We start from the raw sequence: 18078 nt of genomic DNA, 5'->3' as shown, positions 1-18078 counted from the left end.
ATCAGTCTAACAAAAAAAGTTCCATCTTACCCTCTTACCTCACCACCTTCAGTCTCAACAAATATATTTTCAGAAAGTCAAGTCTGCAGACAAACCATTTTGTTACAGGTAAACTACAAGTCTCAGCCTGAACACCCAAAGAAAGACATGCCAAAAGAAAACCACATTGCTTGTGTATGAAAAGAGATGGGACTTGTGTGATTGTGCCAAAATGACCACTAGGCACAAAGCAGTATAGCCATCTGTGTGTACAATACGCAGGTTAACCGCTAATTTATGAGCAAAGAAAATAGATAAAGGTGAACTAACATACATCAGCTCCTCTGCAACATTAGATCAGGGGGGCAGAACAAAGATGCCGAGAACTGGGAACAGAAGTACCACTCCTTTCAAAGTCTTTTGATGAAAATCGTGAAAAAGATCAAAACAGTACCCAAAGCACTGATCCCTACATCTTACCAACGCTAATGTTTAACAACTGCATTCACCATTTCTCCTCCTACTGTTTTGATTTCAAGGTTAGTAGTATTCTGTCTCTGTAATTTCACAAGCGAGGCGTTTCTTCACAGTGTAGAGTCTAACTTAAAGCGAGCCAGGACCAACTCAGGAAGGACTGGCTCCTGTCTCCGTGCATAACTCAGGTCGTGGTCTGTGAGAGAACCTGAGGCTGGACAGTGGTCTGCTGGTCCTGAAGGTTGTAAAGCGCTGCAGGAAAACCATCAGGATCTTGTCTGTCTGTCTCTGCAGTGACATAAATCCCCATCCTCAGGTGAAAATAACTTTTACTGCTTGGTGCTGTACCGTATAAACCTTTCCTGCTTACAGGTAAATCTGTATCATCACAATTAGCTGACCAGGCATAAATTATTTCTATAAATTATAGAAGACAAATGTATTAAGCAACCCTGTTATGTTGTATCTATTTAAGCCAAAGTTATGTCCATTTTGTCTTTAGCAAAACTGATTCTTAAAGAAGCTAAACTTCATTAAAAGGCAAAACTTGTAACTCAATCAATTACATTGCCATATGATTACAAGCTTTGTAACACTGTTCGAAGAATACTCAGTGGTAATACACATTAAAATAAGCTTATTGTAAAGCAAGTAAATTCTTTGCTGTATTCTTCACGTCTACCCTCATGTATATGTTACCATTTGTAAGTGGTTTTAAAATGTTCCTGCACATGCTGTCCTTTTCAAGGGAAATCACATCTGTTTATATAACCTGTCAACTTTTTCTCAATTTAATTAAAGAGCTATGATAAAAAATACGTACTTTTAGCAAAACATTCACAACAGTGTACCTTTGGTTGAGATTTTAATAAAAAGACAGTTTTGTGCCAGGGAATTGCTATATTCTCCATAGGGCTAGGTAAGGTAATGAATTAACTTTGTATTTGGAATTCACTGAATTTGGAGAAAAAATAAGGTGTTCTCTGTCTACACATATTTCACTCTCTGTTACGAAAGACTACAAGCCTCAGGTTTTTTTCCCCATCAGATCCATTTTTTAATTTAAACAAAAGAAAAACAAAACCACCCTATGTTCTGTTGGCTTCCAAGCTGGCTTCTTCCCGACTGTTTTATCCTTATTTATCAGTTCACAGGGGGATATTTGCTGTGGAGAGTGTTGGCTATACAGCCTCCTGTGAAGCTGGTCTAATTACCAGCCCATGAATCAGCTGTCAAGTGCTGCTTGTAAGTGGGAAGGCCAGCACTGCCCTCCAGGAGATCAAGTGCATCCACTCGCCCCAACAATGGAGCATAATGGACATACTACACACACGCCCCACCGATAGCATTTATCACAGTGCCATGAACATACAAGACACTTCACAAAAACACACAGCAAAAAAGTCCTAATTCAAAAGCTTTACTACTCGAAAAGCACTAGAGAAAGAGCATAGGTGGTAGAGAAGGGAAAAAAAAAAAAAAAAAAAGGGAAAAAAAAAAAAAAAAAAAAGGAGACTGTGTTGCATTAATAATGCAGCAAGATGTTGGAATGCAGTATTTAATACTGACTCATCACCAGGCAGGTCATAGTAACTTTAGTAGACAATACAGAAGTCTCATGCCTGTGAAAAACAGTTGCCAGCCCATTTTTAAAGTTTGCATCTGAGAATTTCAGACACATTTCAAATGCTCAGAGCAAGGTACTGTGGGCCAAATCGGTCATTATGTTAAACCGTATAGTTCCAGATGTTGCTGTTTCTTTTTAAAGGTGTCTAAAGTCCTTACTTACAAGCAATATATAGAAAGTTTTCCCTTAAAAATATTTAAGAATGTTACATCTTGTTGAGAAGTACAAAGTGATCACATATGAGAATAGAAAAAAAAAAACTATTATCAGCAAATTCATCTGGAAATTAATGTAGTATTCTGTAAGAAAATAACTCCTACATACTCCTCCACTAATAGCATAACACACTGCATCTGTTTCTTTAAAGAGATCAGAATACATAAATTTATCACCAAAGAAATAAGCTTCTAAAACAAAATAGAAAGTGTATATCAGATTTTAAACTGTTCTGAGTTTAATCTAAAAGTGCAATACACCTAAACTTACTTATGCTACTAAGAGATAAATGTGGGAAAAGAGAGAGATGGGAAGAAAGCTTTAATATAAAATGGGTGTCTACATAAAAGATACTTAAAGTTGTTTTTTTCTGTTGTATTGGGGTTGTTGGTTTGTTTTTTTTTTTTCCAAACAAAGAAAATAACATTAAAACCAGACTGATGGCTGCAGGGAGATCTACCACTCTATAAATATGCTTTGCACGTTCATTTAAAGACTCAAACTAGTATAAAGATTAATTAATTGTTCCTAACATTTTACTTAAAACTGAAAGATCAAAACAGGTATAACGTTGAAGACATGTTTCTGTAGACAAAGAGCATTAATCCTCTCATCAAAAAATAAGTGTTTATAGGTGATACAATACAGTTATCTGAATTGAGTACCCATTACTCTGACGTTCATGTTCGAGCATTTTCAGGCTATTTGCTCATGTAACTTTATGATGTTTTTCTTGTACACTGAATAAAAATGCAGATACACGGATTCCTGCCATCCCTTCCTATATGGACTCAACCATGGGTGAAGGCGAGCTATTTCCACTTTGCAGTTAGCACATCAAAGACTAAACTTGTGATTAGCTGGACACTGACAGAAACAGACTCCTCCGCTGCAGCCTCTACAACAAAAATCCTCCTAGTTCCTAAAGTTTACCAGAGCTCTGTCAGCAGAAAAGATGCAGCAAAATGCCCATTACTGCAGGAAAAGATCCACTCACTGAGAGCGCTCTACATTAAATAAATGAAGATCAAAACATTAATTTCGATATAGTAAAAAGCCAACCTGCTAATGGGCAATGAAGATAAATTCACCAGTTTTACACATTATCATCGTCTGCAACTTTGGGCGAACATTCAGATGCCACTGCTGATACAATGAGGTGACCCTCAATCACACAGCACAGTTGATAAAACAGGCAAAACCCCTGACTGAACACAGAATGAAGTGTTGTTCCCACTCTTGGGGCTGTATGTGGGAATAATCTGAAAATACAAATTTTCTTGAGAATCCTGGAACAGATGTTTTGAACCAATGGAGATCACGGATTTTTACAGTTCTGAGTACATTCGACAACAATTATGTTCACTTTTGTGCAATTAAATCAATAGCTCCTTTGCTTCCTATCTGTAGTCAAGGTGTCAGACTGTGTCATACATCAACAAGGAAATGGAAATTTAAGAGTAGGTTTTATCCACATATTGGCATTACCATACCAGATACTACAAGAACAGAACCGTCAGTTCAAAGAGAAAAGTAAAAGGGAAGGGGAATCCTTAAAAACATTAAAATGCTTAGCAACCTCCAAATTACTCTTCGGTTCTGGCAGCAGATGGCTCTTCCCACGTTCTGCATTACCAGCAGCATGTTACATGTTTGTGTTACTGTCTTCTGCCCATAACAACGTTACTCATCCTCACCATAAGAAGAGACTTTCTAGATTTGTTGGGTTTTTGTTTTAAATTTCAAAACACGTGAAGCTAAAGAAAGCCGTACAACAGCCTGCAACCTACCTTTATGTACCGCAGCATGTTGTATCACACTGCTCCATCCCACGGCATGTGGCATGCCTGTCGCTGAAGTGTAAAATATAGCACAAGCTGGCTTTTCAGCTGTGGCATGCTTTTGCAGAGAGACTAGAGTGTGACACACTTTCCACTTCACTGAGACATACCACATGTTACAAAACAGAGCTGTCCCATCATATTTCGAGTTAGTTAATATAGGAAGATTAGCGGCATCTCAAGAGATTTGTTTATCTACAAGGCTTACTTGACCATACTATCACTGAGGAAAAGTACATCTGGAGCTCCACTTTCCAGATCAGAAGGATTTTTTTCTGGTATATTCTGGACTAGATTTTTGTTCTTGTGCGTAACCAAACCGTTCTTTTATGCAAAAGTTACGAACCTGCACTAGCTGTCCTCAATTATTCTGTGAACATGCTTAACTGGAAAAAATTCTGCAAATCTTGGAGAGCAGAAGCGAAGATTAACTTCTGAGTAGAATACAACTGCATTTGTCATACCTCTATCAAAGGTTAACATTTCTATGATCAGCTGATTAGGTTTACAATCCGGTAATGTGTTTCCTCAAAAAATACAGAATGAAATGAATTTAAGATTTGTCTTGCCCTCCTTCTTTCTGTCTCATAAAGCAGAATTCACCACTGAAATAAAGGCATGGAATTTGTATTGTAACAAACGCTAGACTGATTTTCAAGATCACACAAGATGGACCAAAATAAAAAAATATGTAGAAACTTTTTGCATATCAAGAGATAGTCACATGTCACAGGTTAACAGAAAAATATAAAATTTTGGGGAGCGACATTGATACTGAAATATCTCAGCTCCAACTAAATTTCACCGAGCACGTGCAGAACCCAAGCAGCATTTTGTGGAGCCACTTACAGCCACAGCTAGCCCTAGATTTTATAAACTGCCAATATGTATAAAACTCCAAATCAATACCAAACTTTTTTTGGCTTTATTCTGAGGTGGTTTTTATTGACAGTACTTTCTGATCAATGGCATATCAGAAGACAGCATAATAGAGACAGCAGTTGATTACGGCAGCATATGTACATTAACTGTATATATGAGGCATTATTGCTTACATTTAACAAACTACCAAAAGCTAAAAGCAATCTGAGAGTCAACAGAACTCCTTCTGAAGTAGGCTACAAAGCTGCTTCAAAAACACAGACCAATGCTCAGCTATGATGAGAGTCATGTTCCTCTGCAATCTGTGTATGTTAAAGGTCCCAGCTTCTGTGCAACGGAGTACTCAATTATCAATATTTAAAAGGTGTCTTTACCTGCAACTGTTGACTTGAAAAAAGCATTATGAAGGGCCAAATATTTTGTTCTGTTGATTCTTGTAAGAAATTTCTTCAGATTTCAGATTTATTTTCTCTTTTCTGTGCCTTACCTTATGATTCATGGCTCTGACAGGCCTATTGACATCTTCTCATCTCACATGTAATCACCACCACCAAAGGCCAAATTAAGCAAGCAGCTCCACGCCTGCCCGCCTGCCATCCCAACCCTCATGCAAAACCACTTTTTGGATTCAGCGTTGAACACAAAACCTTGTACCAACCTGTTTTATCTAAAATAGGTTTGCCGTTGGTGCTATTAGCAACATCAGCAGAAACTACTGGGATTGTGCAACACTTCATCACCTCTGTAGTAAGTAGCCTCTGCATCAAATGGCGTAACAGCAACCATTATAAGACATCTTTCCCTTGCTTATGTGTATTCTAAACCTTGTTTACGTGCTAGTATTTGGCTCAAATTACAATTTTTGAGAAGCTTGAAAACAATCCCATCTCCAAGACAGAATTTAGAAGGCTTTAGAGTGCATATGACTGAATTTGAGCAGAAATAAGTTTAGATCTTATGGTTAAAGCACTTGAAAAGTGCCGTGAACAGCAAAGCCTCTATGAGGTTCTGGTCACATCAGGTAAGCCAAAATTTTCACAAGTGCCCATTAATTCCACGTTCTTACGTCTTACTCAATTTACTTTATGACTTGACATAGCAGACCATGTTTTACAGACTTGCAGAATTTTCACTGGAAATGAAAAGCTGGTATGAACTTAGGAAATAGTACCTGAAAAATCATTACTCTGAACAAGGAGTCCTGTGAATAGCAAAATGAATAGCCTGCTTTTCTTTGAACTGGCCTTAAGGTCGAGATCCTCTGTGAATCGCTTAATGTGAAAAAGAGCATTAGCTTATGTTATAGTCTTTCTCTCAGCGAAGCCACTGACATAGCCACTTCCTTTACTGCACCACTTTTTATAAAATTTGGAGGAATTTCATAGTTAAATTCAGCTGATCTTTCCAGGAGGAATTACAATTGCTAAGGAAAGGCACATGGAAATACTGCCTTCTCCCCACAGAGACAGTCACCTAATACAGCAGATGCTGAAATGGGAGATACAGGCCAGCAAATTGTGCAGGCAAAATTGGTTAGAACTTTTATTAATATGGCATCTGTAAAATGAGATCATTATACTGTACAAATATTCTATTAATAATTTAAATCACAATTAATTTTAAAACCAAGTTTGTGAGCAACCATCCAAAAGTGCAATAATGGGTCTCCTCAAGTGATATCCTGAATATATTGCCTAGACAGAATTTAAAGAAGGGATTAAGCAAGATTTTTTTTTTTTTTAAGAGCCTGCCTTACAGCTTTTGCACAAAGAAGGTGCCTTCTAAATCCCTATTTTGTGTTACTGAAGAAAAAAAATACTGCATTATGCATTTTAAATTATTTGTTAACTTAAAACTTTAACGCTACCAAAATATATTCATTCTACTTCAAAAAACAGGTCATAAGTAAAGAAACAGAGTAATTATATCATGGGTTTTTTAAATGGATTCCACTTATTGTGTTTTAATTGTCTTTTTCCATACTTCAGAGATTTAAAAGAATCTAATCCATACATGAATGCTTGAGCTTAAACTCCTTTGACGCTTCCTCTGCACATTAAATATTATTGAAAGAAAGAAAAGAAAAAGGACAAGAAGGACTCCAGAGAGACCACTGCAAAAGAGAAAATGGCATTTAGTAACAAATGCAAAGCTCAAATACTGTCAAGTTGTAGTGAATTACTCAAGTGGCAGCAATTGTGTAACAATACAGAGGGCTGTAAGTTAATGTAGTTTGCAATTAGCTGCTACAACTACGTGGATGAAGTGACAGCCATTATTTAGGAAAAAAAACATATTAAATAGCATTTCTTAGAACTGATTGAGAACACAGCATCTGATTGCGTTAGTATCCTCAGAAAAAGAGAACTTAAATCATCCTGAAATTGCTAACTATTTTGCAATGCACTTTAAATCCTTTTTACAGTATATAACATAGAAATAACCCTCAAACATATACGCAAAGAAAATATAATCCTCGGTTGTTCTCTGGGTCTGTCACATTGATTTATAACAGTTATTTCTAAGACAGAAAAAAACACACAGATGCAAACAATTACTCTATTTTTGTAGGCAACAAGTGAGGTGGGTGGTAACTGAGAAATTTTGAAAAATCCTGTCACAATATTCCGTTTTTTCTTAAGTAACCCTCATCACACAACAAACGCTCGCCACATCAGAGACTTTCCAGGGCCTGAAGGGCCACTTTGATTCCAGACCGCTGCAGGCATTAGCGGGGACGTAATTAGGGTAAAAAGTTCAACCACAGTTCCATGTCTAGAGTGCTGCCAGAAATAAATTTCCTCTCATTCACTGGTTTCTACTGTACCCTCCCTGAGAAACATATTGAAAACACATTTATCTTTGTAGAGTTTGTTCCTCTTCTAATTAACTTTATAGCGTTTACAGTATTTAATAATTTAAAGTGGAATTTAAAGTGGCCCTGGAACCAGCAGCTTTGCCTGTAATGGTGCTGTGCATTATCTTTTCCCTGTAGTGCTTCTTTTGACAAGTTACTCAAGGAAGGTATGTGCTCCAGCTGGTTTTATCTGGCTGTGCATTTAGCAAACAGCTACTTCCTTCCCTCCATCTCCTCCCCGTACCATTACACGCACGGGGGGTTGGAACAGCAGTAAAATGAAACTATGCCTCAGCTCGGAAATTTGCTCTCCCAAACCTCCACGCTATCCCCAGGATCGCTGAGAAAAAGGTTTATCTTTTTACAGCTTAATAAATCAAAGCTTTAGAAGGTCAAAACTACCCATAGTTCTCACCAACCGGTCAAAGTTTGACCCTAAATACTCATTTTCTTACTTCTAGTTTTGATCCAAGATTAACAGTTTATTATAGTTCAAAGGTTATTTCTTACTATAGCTCACTCAGATAAACATTTGGTATATCAGAACAACTCCAGATCTTTCCTACCCTTGGTATTTACAAATGAAACAGTACCTTATTCCATTAAATCTGTATCTCCTAGCATTTTAATCCGTGAGAAAATTCACAGAATTACCAGTAGACGTTACTTCAACATTGCAAAAATAGTTGAAGTACATTAATATAATTATAGAAACAAAAGAAAAAATTCTGGGATCTGAAGAGCTCTTTTTAAGATGAAGAACGTTGCTATCTTTAGCACATAACACAACAATCAAATCCAACATCTCTAAAAAGAATTTAAACTACTTTATTCAGGGGGGAGCGTCTCAGAATCTTAAAAGCCACAACACAACCTGTTAAGACTAAACTGATTTTTCCTACAATAAGCAGAGAGGATAATGTTTTTGTTTTTCATCTGCTAGAACAGAAAGAAGTCTTTGCAAGGCAGTTGATAGGACAGCACACTTCGCAATTAATGATGCTTTACGGTTTTTCAACAGTACGAGAGCCTTTGGGACTCAATCCCTCAAAGATAACAGAAACGAGAGTGCTTTACCCAACTTCAAAGGTTCTACCATACTTTTTAGAACAAAACCAGTTAAATTAAGTTTGCTCTCTAGAAATTTAAACTTATACATCCTTAACAGTCTTCAAAAAAGTAAGGCTGGAAAGAAAAAACATGTCCAAATTTTGCCTAGTCTTCAATAAAAGACCACAAATATTTAATGAACTCAGGAAATCTATTTCATGGTGTCCAATACAATTGAAAATCATAACCATCTGTCCAACCCACTTTTATGTGTGATTTGAAAAAAACATGCTGTGTTTTATCTTGAGTGGATACACCCTTTACACACTCAATGCCATGATTCGGTCTCTGGCATGGCCAGGTGAGTCCACGGCACAACCACTGCATTTGCAGCAGCTTTCCAGTAAAAATATTCCGGGGAGAGTTAACTCTGAGCAGTGTGAGAACTGCGAACAAGAACTTCATTCATCATAGCTGACTGCCTTCTCTTGGGTGATCCTTCTAGAAAGCTTTGCTGTTTGTTTCTGACAAATCATTTCACAGCTAGCTAATTTTAAACATTAAAGCTGCAAGCACTTAGAACTGGACACTGGATTTTAGCATTAACTAGTTACTTCGCCAGATAAGGAATGGGGTCACGTGATTTTAAAATATTCATGTGAGAAAATATTAACACTTTCTTTCTATTCTTACTCATGTAAAGCTGCTTTCTACCTAAACCTTAACACTTCCACAAACACACTCCTGAGTTAAACTTGTGCTAAGGTTAGTGGGTTTTAATCTACAGTAGTCACATTAATAAAGCATGCTTCCTGAAAATCTGCTGCCAATTGATTTGCCTTGTAAACTGATCAGCAGGGGAAAAAAAATTGCTGGCTAGCCCGAGTTATACATTTTGTTTGCTCCAACCACTCCTCCGTCTTTAACTTGCCCTTATTTCCTTTCTTCTCCCATGATTAAAAAAGATTACCTCTTGCTTCTCATGCCCTTAAATGCCCTCCATCCCATTCTTCAAGTCATCCAAAATTTTCCATCACTTGACGTCATTAAATTAGTATGTCTTTCTAAAAATATATGCTAGAAACCTAACACATGCTGCGGGCTGGCTGCAGGTTACTGGCTGAGGTCCTTGACTCTCCATCACGTAGAAGGGTTGGAAAGTCTACTGGCCTCAATCTCTTCCTTTTTAATCTTCTATAACTGACCTCTCAATTAGCTATATTCATTTAGTTACCGGATTACCATACATACCTACAAAAGATTTTGGCAAAATTCCTATCTTTTATGCATTTACATTTGGCTATTTAGACAAAGGACAAGTGCACCAAAATGTCAAATACTTTTTGTAAGAATGACTTCGAGATCTGGGTTGCACTTCAAGATCTTCCAAGATTTTTTTTCCCCCATCTCCTGCTGAATGATTCATTAACAGAAGATGAAATATTACTATCCAGAAACATGGCTGTGGGGCAAATCACTTAGTGGATTTCTGACTTCTTTGTTTTGCTCTGTTAGGAGGGATGGACAACAGAAAACAGAATAAAGCAATATAGCGAGTGAGACCTCAATTCATGGGTGACCAGCTTCAGCAGCAAAGCTAACATAAGAAATTCCATCCCCTGTTCTTATTCCCACCTTTATGACACAATTGACGACATTCTCAGTTGCACCTTGTAATTTTGCATGCAATCGTTCAGAAACTAGGTGACTGAAATAATCTGTATCATTAAAAAAATAAAATTGGAGCACTATTTTTTACTTGGATTATTTCTGTCATCTCCTTTACTGTACGGTTCTACGAGCAGCTGAAGTGACACAGCCCAGGGATGCAGAGAGCAGCAGCACGAGCAGACGAGGTGAGTAGGAATTTTTGTCTCTGCTGCTAGTCAGTGAATCACAGAACTATGGTCTAAAGCCTACCCTGCTGTAAGGCCTCAGTTGTACCAATACAACCCTTTAGCTAGACTGGTATGCAGTTCATTACAAGAATTTTGTCCCCTGTGTATGATAAACTGCTTAACTAATAAGGAAAACAAAAAGAAAAACAAAAGAAAAAAATCTTTATAAGTAGAATCAAAGTTTGGTAACTCATAATTAATCATGATGGGGTAAACACTTGAGTCATCAGAAAACTTGGCAGTTGAGGAAAGGCAGGTACTAAAGTTTAAAGTATTTAAAATGTTCTGTACTCGGGAGAAGTAGGTTTGTATCTAAGACACAGCAATTACTTATCTCCACCTTCTCTGCACCTAAACAAACTTTTTTTTTTTCCCCCTCCTGGCAGGGTCACTTCTATTTTGTCAGCTTTCCTGTTACCTCTATCATCTACCAGAGGGCAGATTTGCAATCACTCTCAAAACCAAGATTTTTTTTTTCTTAGTAATCTAAATTAAAACAAAATTATACTGGTCAGTTTCCCCTTAAACTTCTCCATTAGCTAAAATGAAGCATTTACTTAAAGGTATTGGTACGTCTCTATTAGAGCAGAACAAAAAGCATGCCTAGTGTATTTTAGACCTCTTTGGTGTTTTTGAAGGTGTTCTATAGATCCGGTATGGTCCAAACTATGTTTACAACAACGCAGATGGGGAAAACAGCAGTATATTTTCATTTAATGTAATTGGTCTTATCTAGTTATCTTTAAACCAAGTAGCTCAGAACAGCACACATTCACGGGTTCTACCATGCAGATTTTTGGCGACTGCTACTTTTTTTTTTTTTCCTCTTGGCTGGGGGGGGAGTGGGAAATCTCTGTTCAATTTACAGATTACTAATCTTGATGTTTTACCACCTAGAAAATTCATTAAAATGTACCAAAAACCCATCAGTTCATTTGGTGTGTGTATAAAGATTTGTTTATCTTTTCACCAAGAACAAAGCAAGCAGGCCTTTAGAAAACTCCACAGAAACAAAATTTATGCAGATGTTCTTTCCTTTTTGGTTTTCCTTTAATTTGCAAGTCTTGTAATCTAAGACTGAAGTTGACTGAACCAACATCTAAACCAGCATAGCAGTATCAGCCAAAAAACACAATCTGTTTCCCATTTATGTGTCAAAACTGCATCCTTTTTGGGGGCTGCAAAAAGTATTGTTTTGAAAAGATTATATAGCAAAACCATGCTAGACATTTCAGTCATTTTACTAGATGACTTTAAAAAAAAAAAAGTGTGTACCAAAAGCTAGTCAAGAAACTCAGATACAAGGTGAAAGTTTAGAAAACAAAAATTTCATCTCTCCTGGTAAAAAACTCATTGGGGAATACAAGGGTTGGGATTGGTGTCAAATCTCTTTCTCTACAGAATTTTTACATAAAACAGGTGCCAGAAATTAATTTCAGAGTGCAAATTTTAAAATTTTATGTACAATAATTTTTTTAAAAGAAGGCTCTCAACCATGACTGCCACAAAGAGATTAGGAATTAAAATTAAGAAATATTAAACTGACTGTTAAGGCCTTAATGCTGATATTCACAGGAACATAAGTTTTATCAGCATGTATTATAACAATGACTACTGTATTAAGTTACATTACAAAAGAAATGCAACTCACACACCAAGTAACTTAGAAATTGATTTTTAAGTTAGTATGTTCTTAAATCTGTGGGAGACATACTAAAAATTAACAAGATATATTTAGATCTGTCAAAAATCTGCAATTCAGTAAAATTTTAGGGCCTCTCCGCAGTAAACTACTGTATTTCTAAGTTATAAAGAAAACTTTCACTGTGTAAAAGGCAATGAAAAAGATTTCAGCAATGAAACAGAAATCTAAACGTGGATTTTGAACAAACATTATTTTGCATAAAGTACTTTTATACCCATCTCTGTTTCATAATGAAGGAAAGAAGTCCTAGCATATTATCACAGACAAAATTATTAATTGATTTTTTTCTATATTAAAGTACCTGGTACATTAGAGGGATAGCAAAAAATACTTAAGTTATTTAATATAAGTGGTATTTTGAAGCTATTAATTCATGACTACTTGAAAATTCTTTGGATTCCAGATTGACAAATGTTCTACATTAAAAAATAATACCTTTTTATCATATTTCCCTCATTGTAGTGTATTTACTTTACAGCTAAAGGAAAATAGAAGAATTTCCTGATGGTAACCACTAATGCAGACTAGTGGTCAGAACCAGGAAATCCCAGCTCCTAACTTGAACGTGTCAATATCTCAGTGATATCGTCCTAAAAAATAAAATACTATTAAATGACAGTGCAGTGGATCTAGATAAAAACTGTAGTCTATCCGATTTGTATTACTTTAATGGTTTAGCATCTTTAACACTTAAAACCTACTCATGTAATTTTCATAGCTGCTGAATTCAGATTTCTCAAGAGACTTTTTTAGGGACTTGAGTCCCTAAAAATCAGAAAACACATCAACACATTTGTAAGCACGATGACTCATCTATCATGCAAAACTGTGTACACACAGTAATAATAATTCTTTAATGTATATGTTTTCTTATGGTCAAGAATATCATGTGATAGTTGACAGCAACTCTTAGACTGCAATGAGGAGTTAAGAGCCTACTGAAGTTCTATCATAAATCGGGTGTAAAATGCATTTATTCTTCACCTTCCATCCAAAAAATTAACAACTTCAAAGCACTTCCTAGAAGACCTACTGATAATGGATTCTATTTAGATGATTGCCAGGGAAAAGAATTTACATTTAAGTATTGCCTCCAGATACAGCAGGGTCCACAAATACTCGAAAAATAAGACATGGTGCCAGCCACCAAATCTTCCAGTATGTTAACCATGTCCCTTATTTATTACTAACACTTACTTGGAAATGTCAAAATTACCAGGAATGTTCCAGTAAAAGAGTAACAGTTTGAACAGAGCAACCAGAAGTCAGAAATTTTGAAGAACAGCTAGGGAAAAATCCAAATGATAAAGAAGTCGTCAAACTATTTTTTTTCCCCCCAGAATCGTTCTCTTTGGTAAACGATTCTGATAGATTTTAGACAATAAACTAGGTAAAAATTGAACAGGAGAAAGCCAGGAGTGTTGGAAGTAGCAGAAGCACTTCAGGAGGTCACATGTTTCTCCTCTTAAAAAAAGTGACAACCCGGTGTCCTAGTGAGGACGGGGTTAAGGGCAGGGTGGCTGCGCTGGTGGAATTGTTTTCTTTTGAGACTACATCTTGCAAAGATTATGACCATAGGGCTAATGTCCTTACCATGTCCAGTCTCATTCAGTTTATATTAAAGAAAGACAATGCAGTTTCATGTGTCAGCATAACGGATTGTGTGTTGGAAGACTTGGATTTCACTTCTGGATCTGCTCTGGACTAGCTGCCTTTCAGAAAATCATTCATTCAGTCTTTTAGACGCTCCGTTTACCTTTCTGTTCAATGGGAAATATTTTAGTGTCAGTGCTACATCGTTTCACCTGCCATTTCAGTAGACAGAATAGGCCTCCTATTCCCTGCACATTTTCATTAGTGTGCTGACAGCTGCAGTATTTCATGCCATAGTCAGCATAATCTCCAAAGTAGGTGAGGAGATGACCGTAGTGAAAATCAAGTGCTTTGGAATAAATGCTCTAGAATAAATGTGGTATTTTCTTCAGATACATGATTAAACAAGGTGTTTTATCTATCCACAGCCATTAAGATATACAGCCAATGATGTTAAGAACAAAAACCTCAAGTTAAGAACTGAACTAAAATCGTGATTCAGGTTGAGAAGCCATTCGTAACACAGCTGTTCTAATGTTCTGTACAAATTCTTCTTTAGGCATAAACACCATAGAAATGTAATCCAATGATCCCTGAACGTAACAGAAGAAAAAGCAAGTGCAACACTTGAGCCAATTTAAAAGGAGTGTGACTCCAGCTGAGGGCAAACAATCAAAGAACTCTTCGTCTGAAAGCTAGTGACAAAATAGGTAATTTGCAAAGACTCTTTCAAAAATAACAGGCAATGAACAATAAACATAGTTAAGCGTTTCAGAATTTTCTGTTGACCGTTTACCACCGGGAGCAAACTGGTTCTTTATTAAATGGGTAAACAAGAGCCTGTAGAACAGACTCCTCCTTTTAATGATGTGCAAGTCATCTGGTCACAGTGGAAAGCCTGATTTAAAAATCTTCTATTTGCAGATCTTTAACTACCAAGAAGTAGTAACGCAAACCTGTTCATTTTAAAAACATACCGACTTTTTTTTTTTTTGGTAGAAAAGCAGAAACTACCAATAATCTTTGAAGTATTTCCCATTCACTGAAGAAAACAACAACACAGAGAAAATAACTATCCTTACAGGTTGTTCAGTTCTCAGATTCTAAAAGCAGTTTAGAAATCTCACACATTTCTAAAGCAAAGGTATGAAGGAAGGTTTCTTTCCATCCAACATATCCTTTATGTATATAAATACACTTTTTGGATTAAGACAGAAAGTCCTACAAAAGCAGTATTTGCATCACCAGTTGCACACACTCTTATTTAGAAAAAGTTATTCACAAGATTACATACATTTATGGGAGGGGAAGGAGAAAAGGCACTATAAACAGATTTGTGAGTTGTAAACACATAAATAGAAAGACATTTCACTTCTCTACCCTACATTTTTTAAAAACATTTAAGACAGGTAACATTAATATTCGAGTTTAACACAGGAATAATACAGAGACATTTACAGAGATTTGACAGTCTTCCTCCACACCCAGAGTGATTAAATTTTTAGTTGAAAAGGGTGTGGCACAGAATTAGTCCTACTACTGTAAGAAGATTTACTTCAACTGTTTAGCCTTTGAATCACTCTGTAGAGGATTACTCTTGAAAAGCAAATATTTTCCTCTGGGTATAGCTATAAACCCTTCGCATCATGTGAATCAACATCAAACAGACATAAAATATCTTAAGGCCCTCTTTTATAAGAGGAGTGAGACAACAATGCTGCCCAGAGAGCACAGTGCAAGACTGTTAACTTATTTTTCTAACTCAAAGACGTATATTTAACACGTATTTTGCTAACAAACAGTGAGTGGCTGTAACACTCAAATTGTTTGGTGCTTATAATTAATTTGGTATATGACTGCTGCTTGAAAGCATCTTTCAATTACATTTTAAGACATAAATATTACTTCAGACACTTCTTAATTACAATTCTGATGAGGATTAAAGTCAAAAAGGGCTAATCATAAAATTGTGATTACACTGAGAACAAACTAAACTCAAAAAAACTATTTTATATCGAGTCTCTTTTTTATTCCTTCTAAAAAGCTTGTCACAGGTAAATGTGCATTGACACACTGAAAAAAACTTTTAAAACACTTTACAGTGTTATTCCATTAACAAAAAAAAAGGAACAGAGTTTAAAGATGTAATGTACTGGAGTTTATTTAGGTTATATCACAATGTATATGTAAGACTTTATTAATGAAAAATATTCTTACCCAGAAGATCCAATGCTTTTGCACACACCAAGAAGAGGCCGCTTCTCAGAAAAATTATCACATTTCTGAGCACCTAAGAAAGCAAAAGCAAAAAAGAAAAAGCAAATCACTATGTACTGTTTGTGTTACCTTTCAAAGTACAGGTATGCATGTTGTGGGGGCCCAACCTTATTGGAAGGATATTGAATATATAATACAAAACTCACAGTCTGTACAAGTTTAGTGATAGAAATACGAATGACAGGCAGAGCCACTAACGCTGGAAGAACTGTTCTTGAAAGAGACAGCAATGAGTAACAAAACAAGTAGCAAAATCTGGGCAGGATTTTGGAGTTATTTTCTATTCATTTCAGTTGGGATTCTGTAACTGTAACAAGTAACACTTGCTCACTTTTCATTGTTTTATAAAAGCTGTCTGCAATAAGGCTGTCACCAACTCCGCATGGATTTCACACATTGGTTTCCAATTTATTCTGCCGAGGTGTAAGTGGAGTATGAGAGCGTTGCCCGTAAGAGCGCAGCGTAAGAGCAGCCGCTCTCTTCAGCACGTGAGAAGCTGGGCTGCCAGTGTTTCCCCAAAGCACGGCCATGCTTACAGCCCATGCCCCGTGCCTAAGAAAATACAAGATTAAATTCAAACCAGTCTTCAGTAAGTTCCACCATCAAGCAATTTAAGCCTTTAGGAAAGCAACCTCCAGCGAGACTAGTATGCCTGCTCTTCGCTCAAAGTGGAAACACAACTCTAACACCATATCCAATCTACTTTTAAGGTTAGCTTCACCACGTAACACCAGCACATCCCCAGCAGCAGCTTGGCACGGGCTCGTCCTCTGCTCTAATTCAGCCTCCGAGACAGTTCTGCCTGCCCTGGGATCCGTGCGTGCCGCCACCGCTGGCACTGGGGCCCGGCAATTAAAACCAGCTGTTCGTCTTCCCGCACCACACTCACACCTTCACTCCAGAACCATCCAACTGTTAAATACGCCCACACTTCTTCAAATGGGATTTTTAAAAGTTTTGAAAACTTTGCCTTATTGCTACATAAACAGAAATAAAACTGAAATTGAGTCCAAAAAAAAAAAAATCTCTCTTCTACTTGTGAACAATGTTATACTCAATTCCAGGGTATGTTTCTACCCAACTTAAATAACAGTATAACAACCAACAACAACCACATTACTCAATTTCCTATGTTTTCTTCCAATCTTTGCCTGTTTAATTATCTGTCTATAGGTATGCGTGTATGTGGGGAATAATGGAATGTTTTGGGTTTTTTCTCTCCACTATACACCGAACGCTTTGATCTATAAAGAATATTAGTGATATAGTCTGTTCAAAATTCACAAATACTGGTGTACTGCACTAAATCAATTATTCAGAAAGGCACAACAATTAACAATATGCATTTTCACATAACAGACCCTGTTAATTATTAATAACTCAGGTACATGCAATTAATTTGTAACAAAAACTGTTCAGTACTCTCATCTGTACAAGGATAAGTCTTCCCTCCTACACATTTGGGTATTTATAAAGTCAAATGGGTCACATCAATAATTTCACCATCAACAATAGCTTTACAAGTAACCTAAAACAGCCAAACCTTTTCCTTTTATTCCTATTATTTCAAGGTCTTTCATGAGTCATACCTGTACTGTACGTACTGACCTGTAAATTGATAAATGAAACATACAGTCTTCTTAATAATATGGCAACCAATTTGTTTTCTTCAGTACAAA

General features: G+C 36.5%; 1 protein-coding gene across 8 annotated transcripts in view; it reads right to left on the bottom strand.

The window, feature by feature from the left end:
- BCAS3 (BCAS3, microtubule associated cell migration factor) overlaps positions 1-18078 on the bottom strand; it is a 371871-nt gene that overhangs the window by 330952 nt on the left and 22841 nt on the right. For all 8 annotated transcript variants that reach the window (XR_003399716.1, XM_026861420.1, XM_026861421.1 and 5 more), the window contains exon 6: positions 16340-16412. Coding sequence is in view for 7 of the 8 variants with exons in the window: in XM_026861420.1 (XP_026717221.1) it covers positions 16340-16412 (73 nt within the window). In the remaining variant the exon portion in view is untranslated. The remainder of the gene's footprint in view (positions 1-16339; positions 16413-18078) is intronic.

Source organism: Athene cunicularia (assembly GCF_003259725.1).
Source record: "Athene cunicularia isolate RWA chromosome 19 unlocalized genomic scaffold, athCun1 chr19_part1, whole genome shotgun sequence".
Taxonomy (NCBI): domain Eukaryota; kingdom Metazoa; phylum Chordata; class Aves; order Strigiformes; family Strigidae; genus Athene; species Athene cunicularia.
The sequence above is the reverse complement of the archived record's forward strand: the minus strand, read 5'-3'. Positions and strand labels throughout refer to the sequence as shown.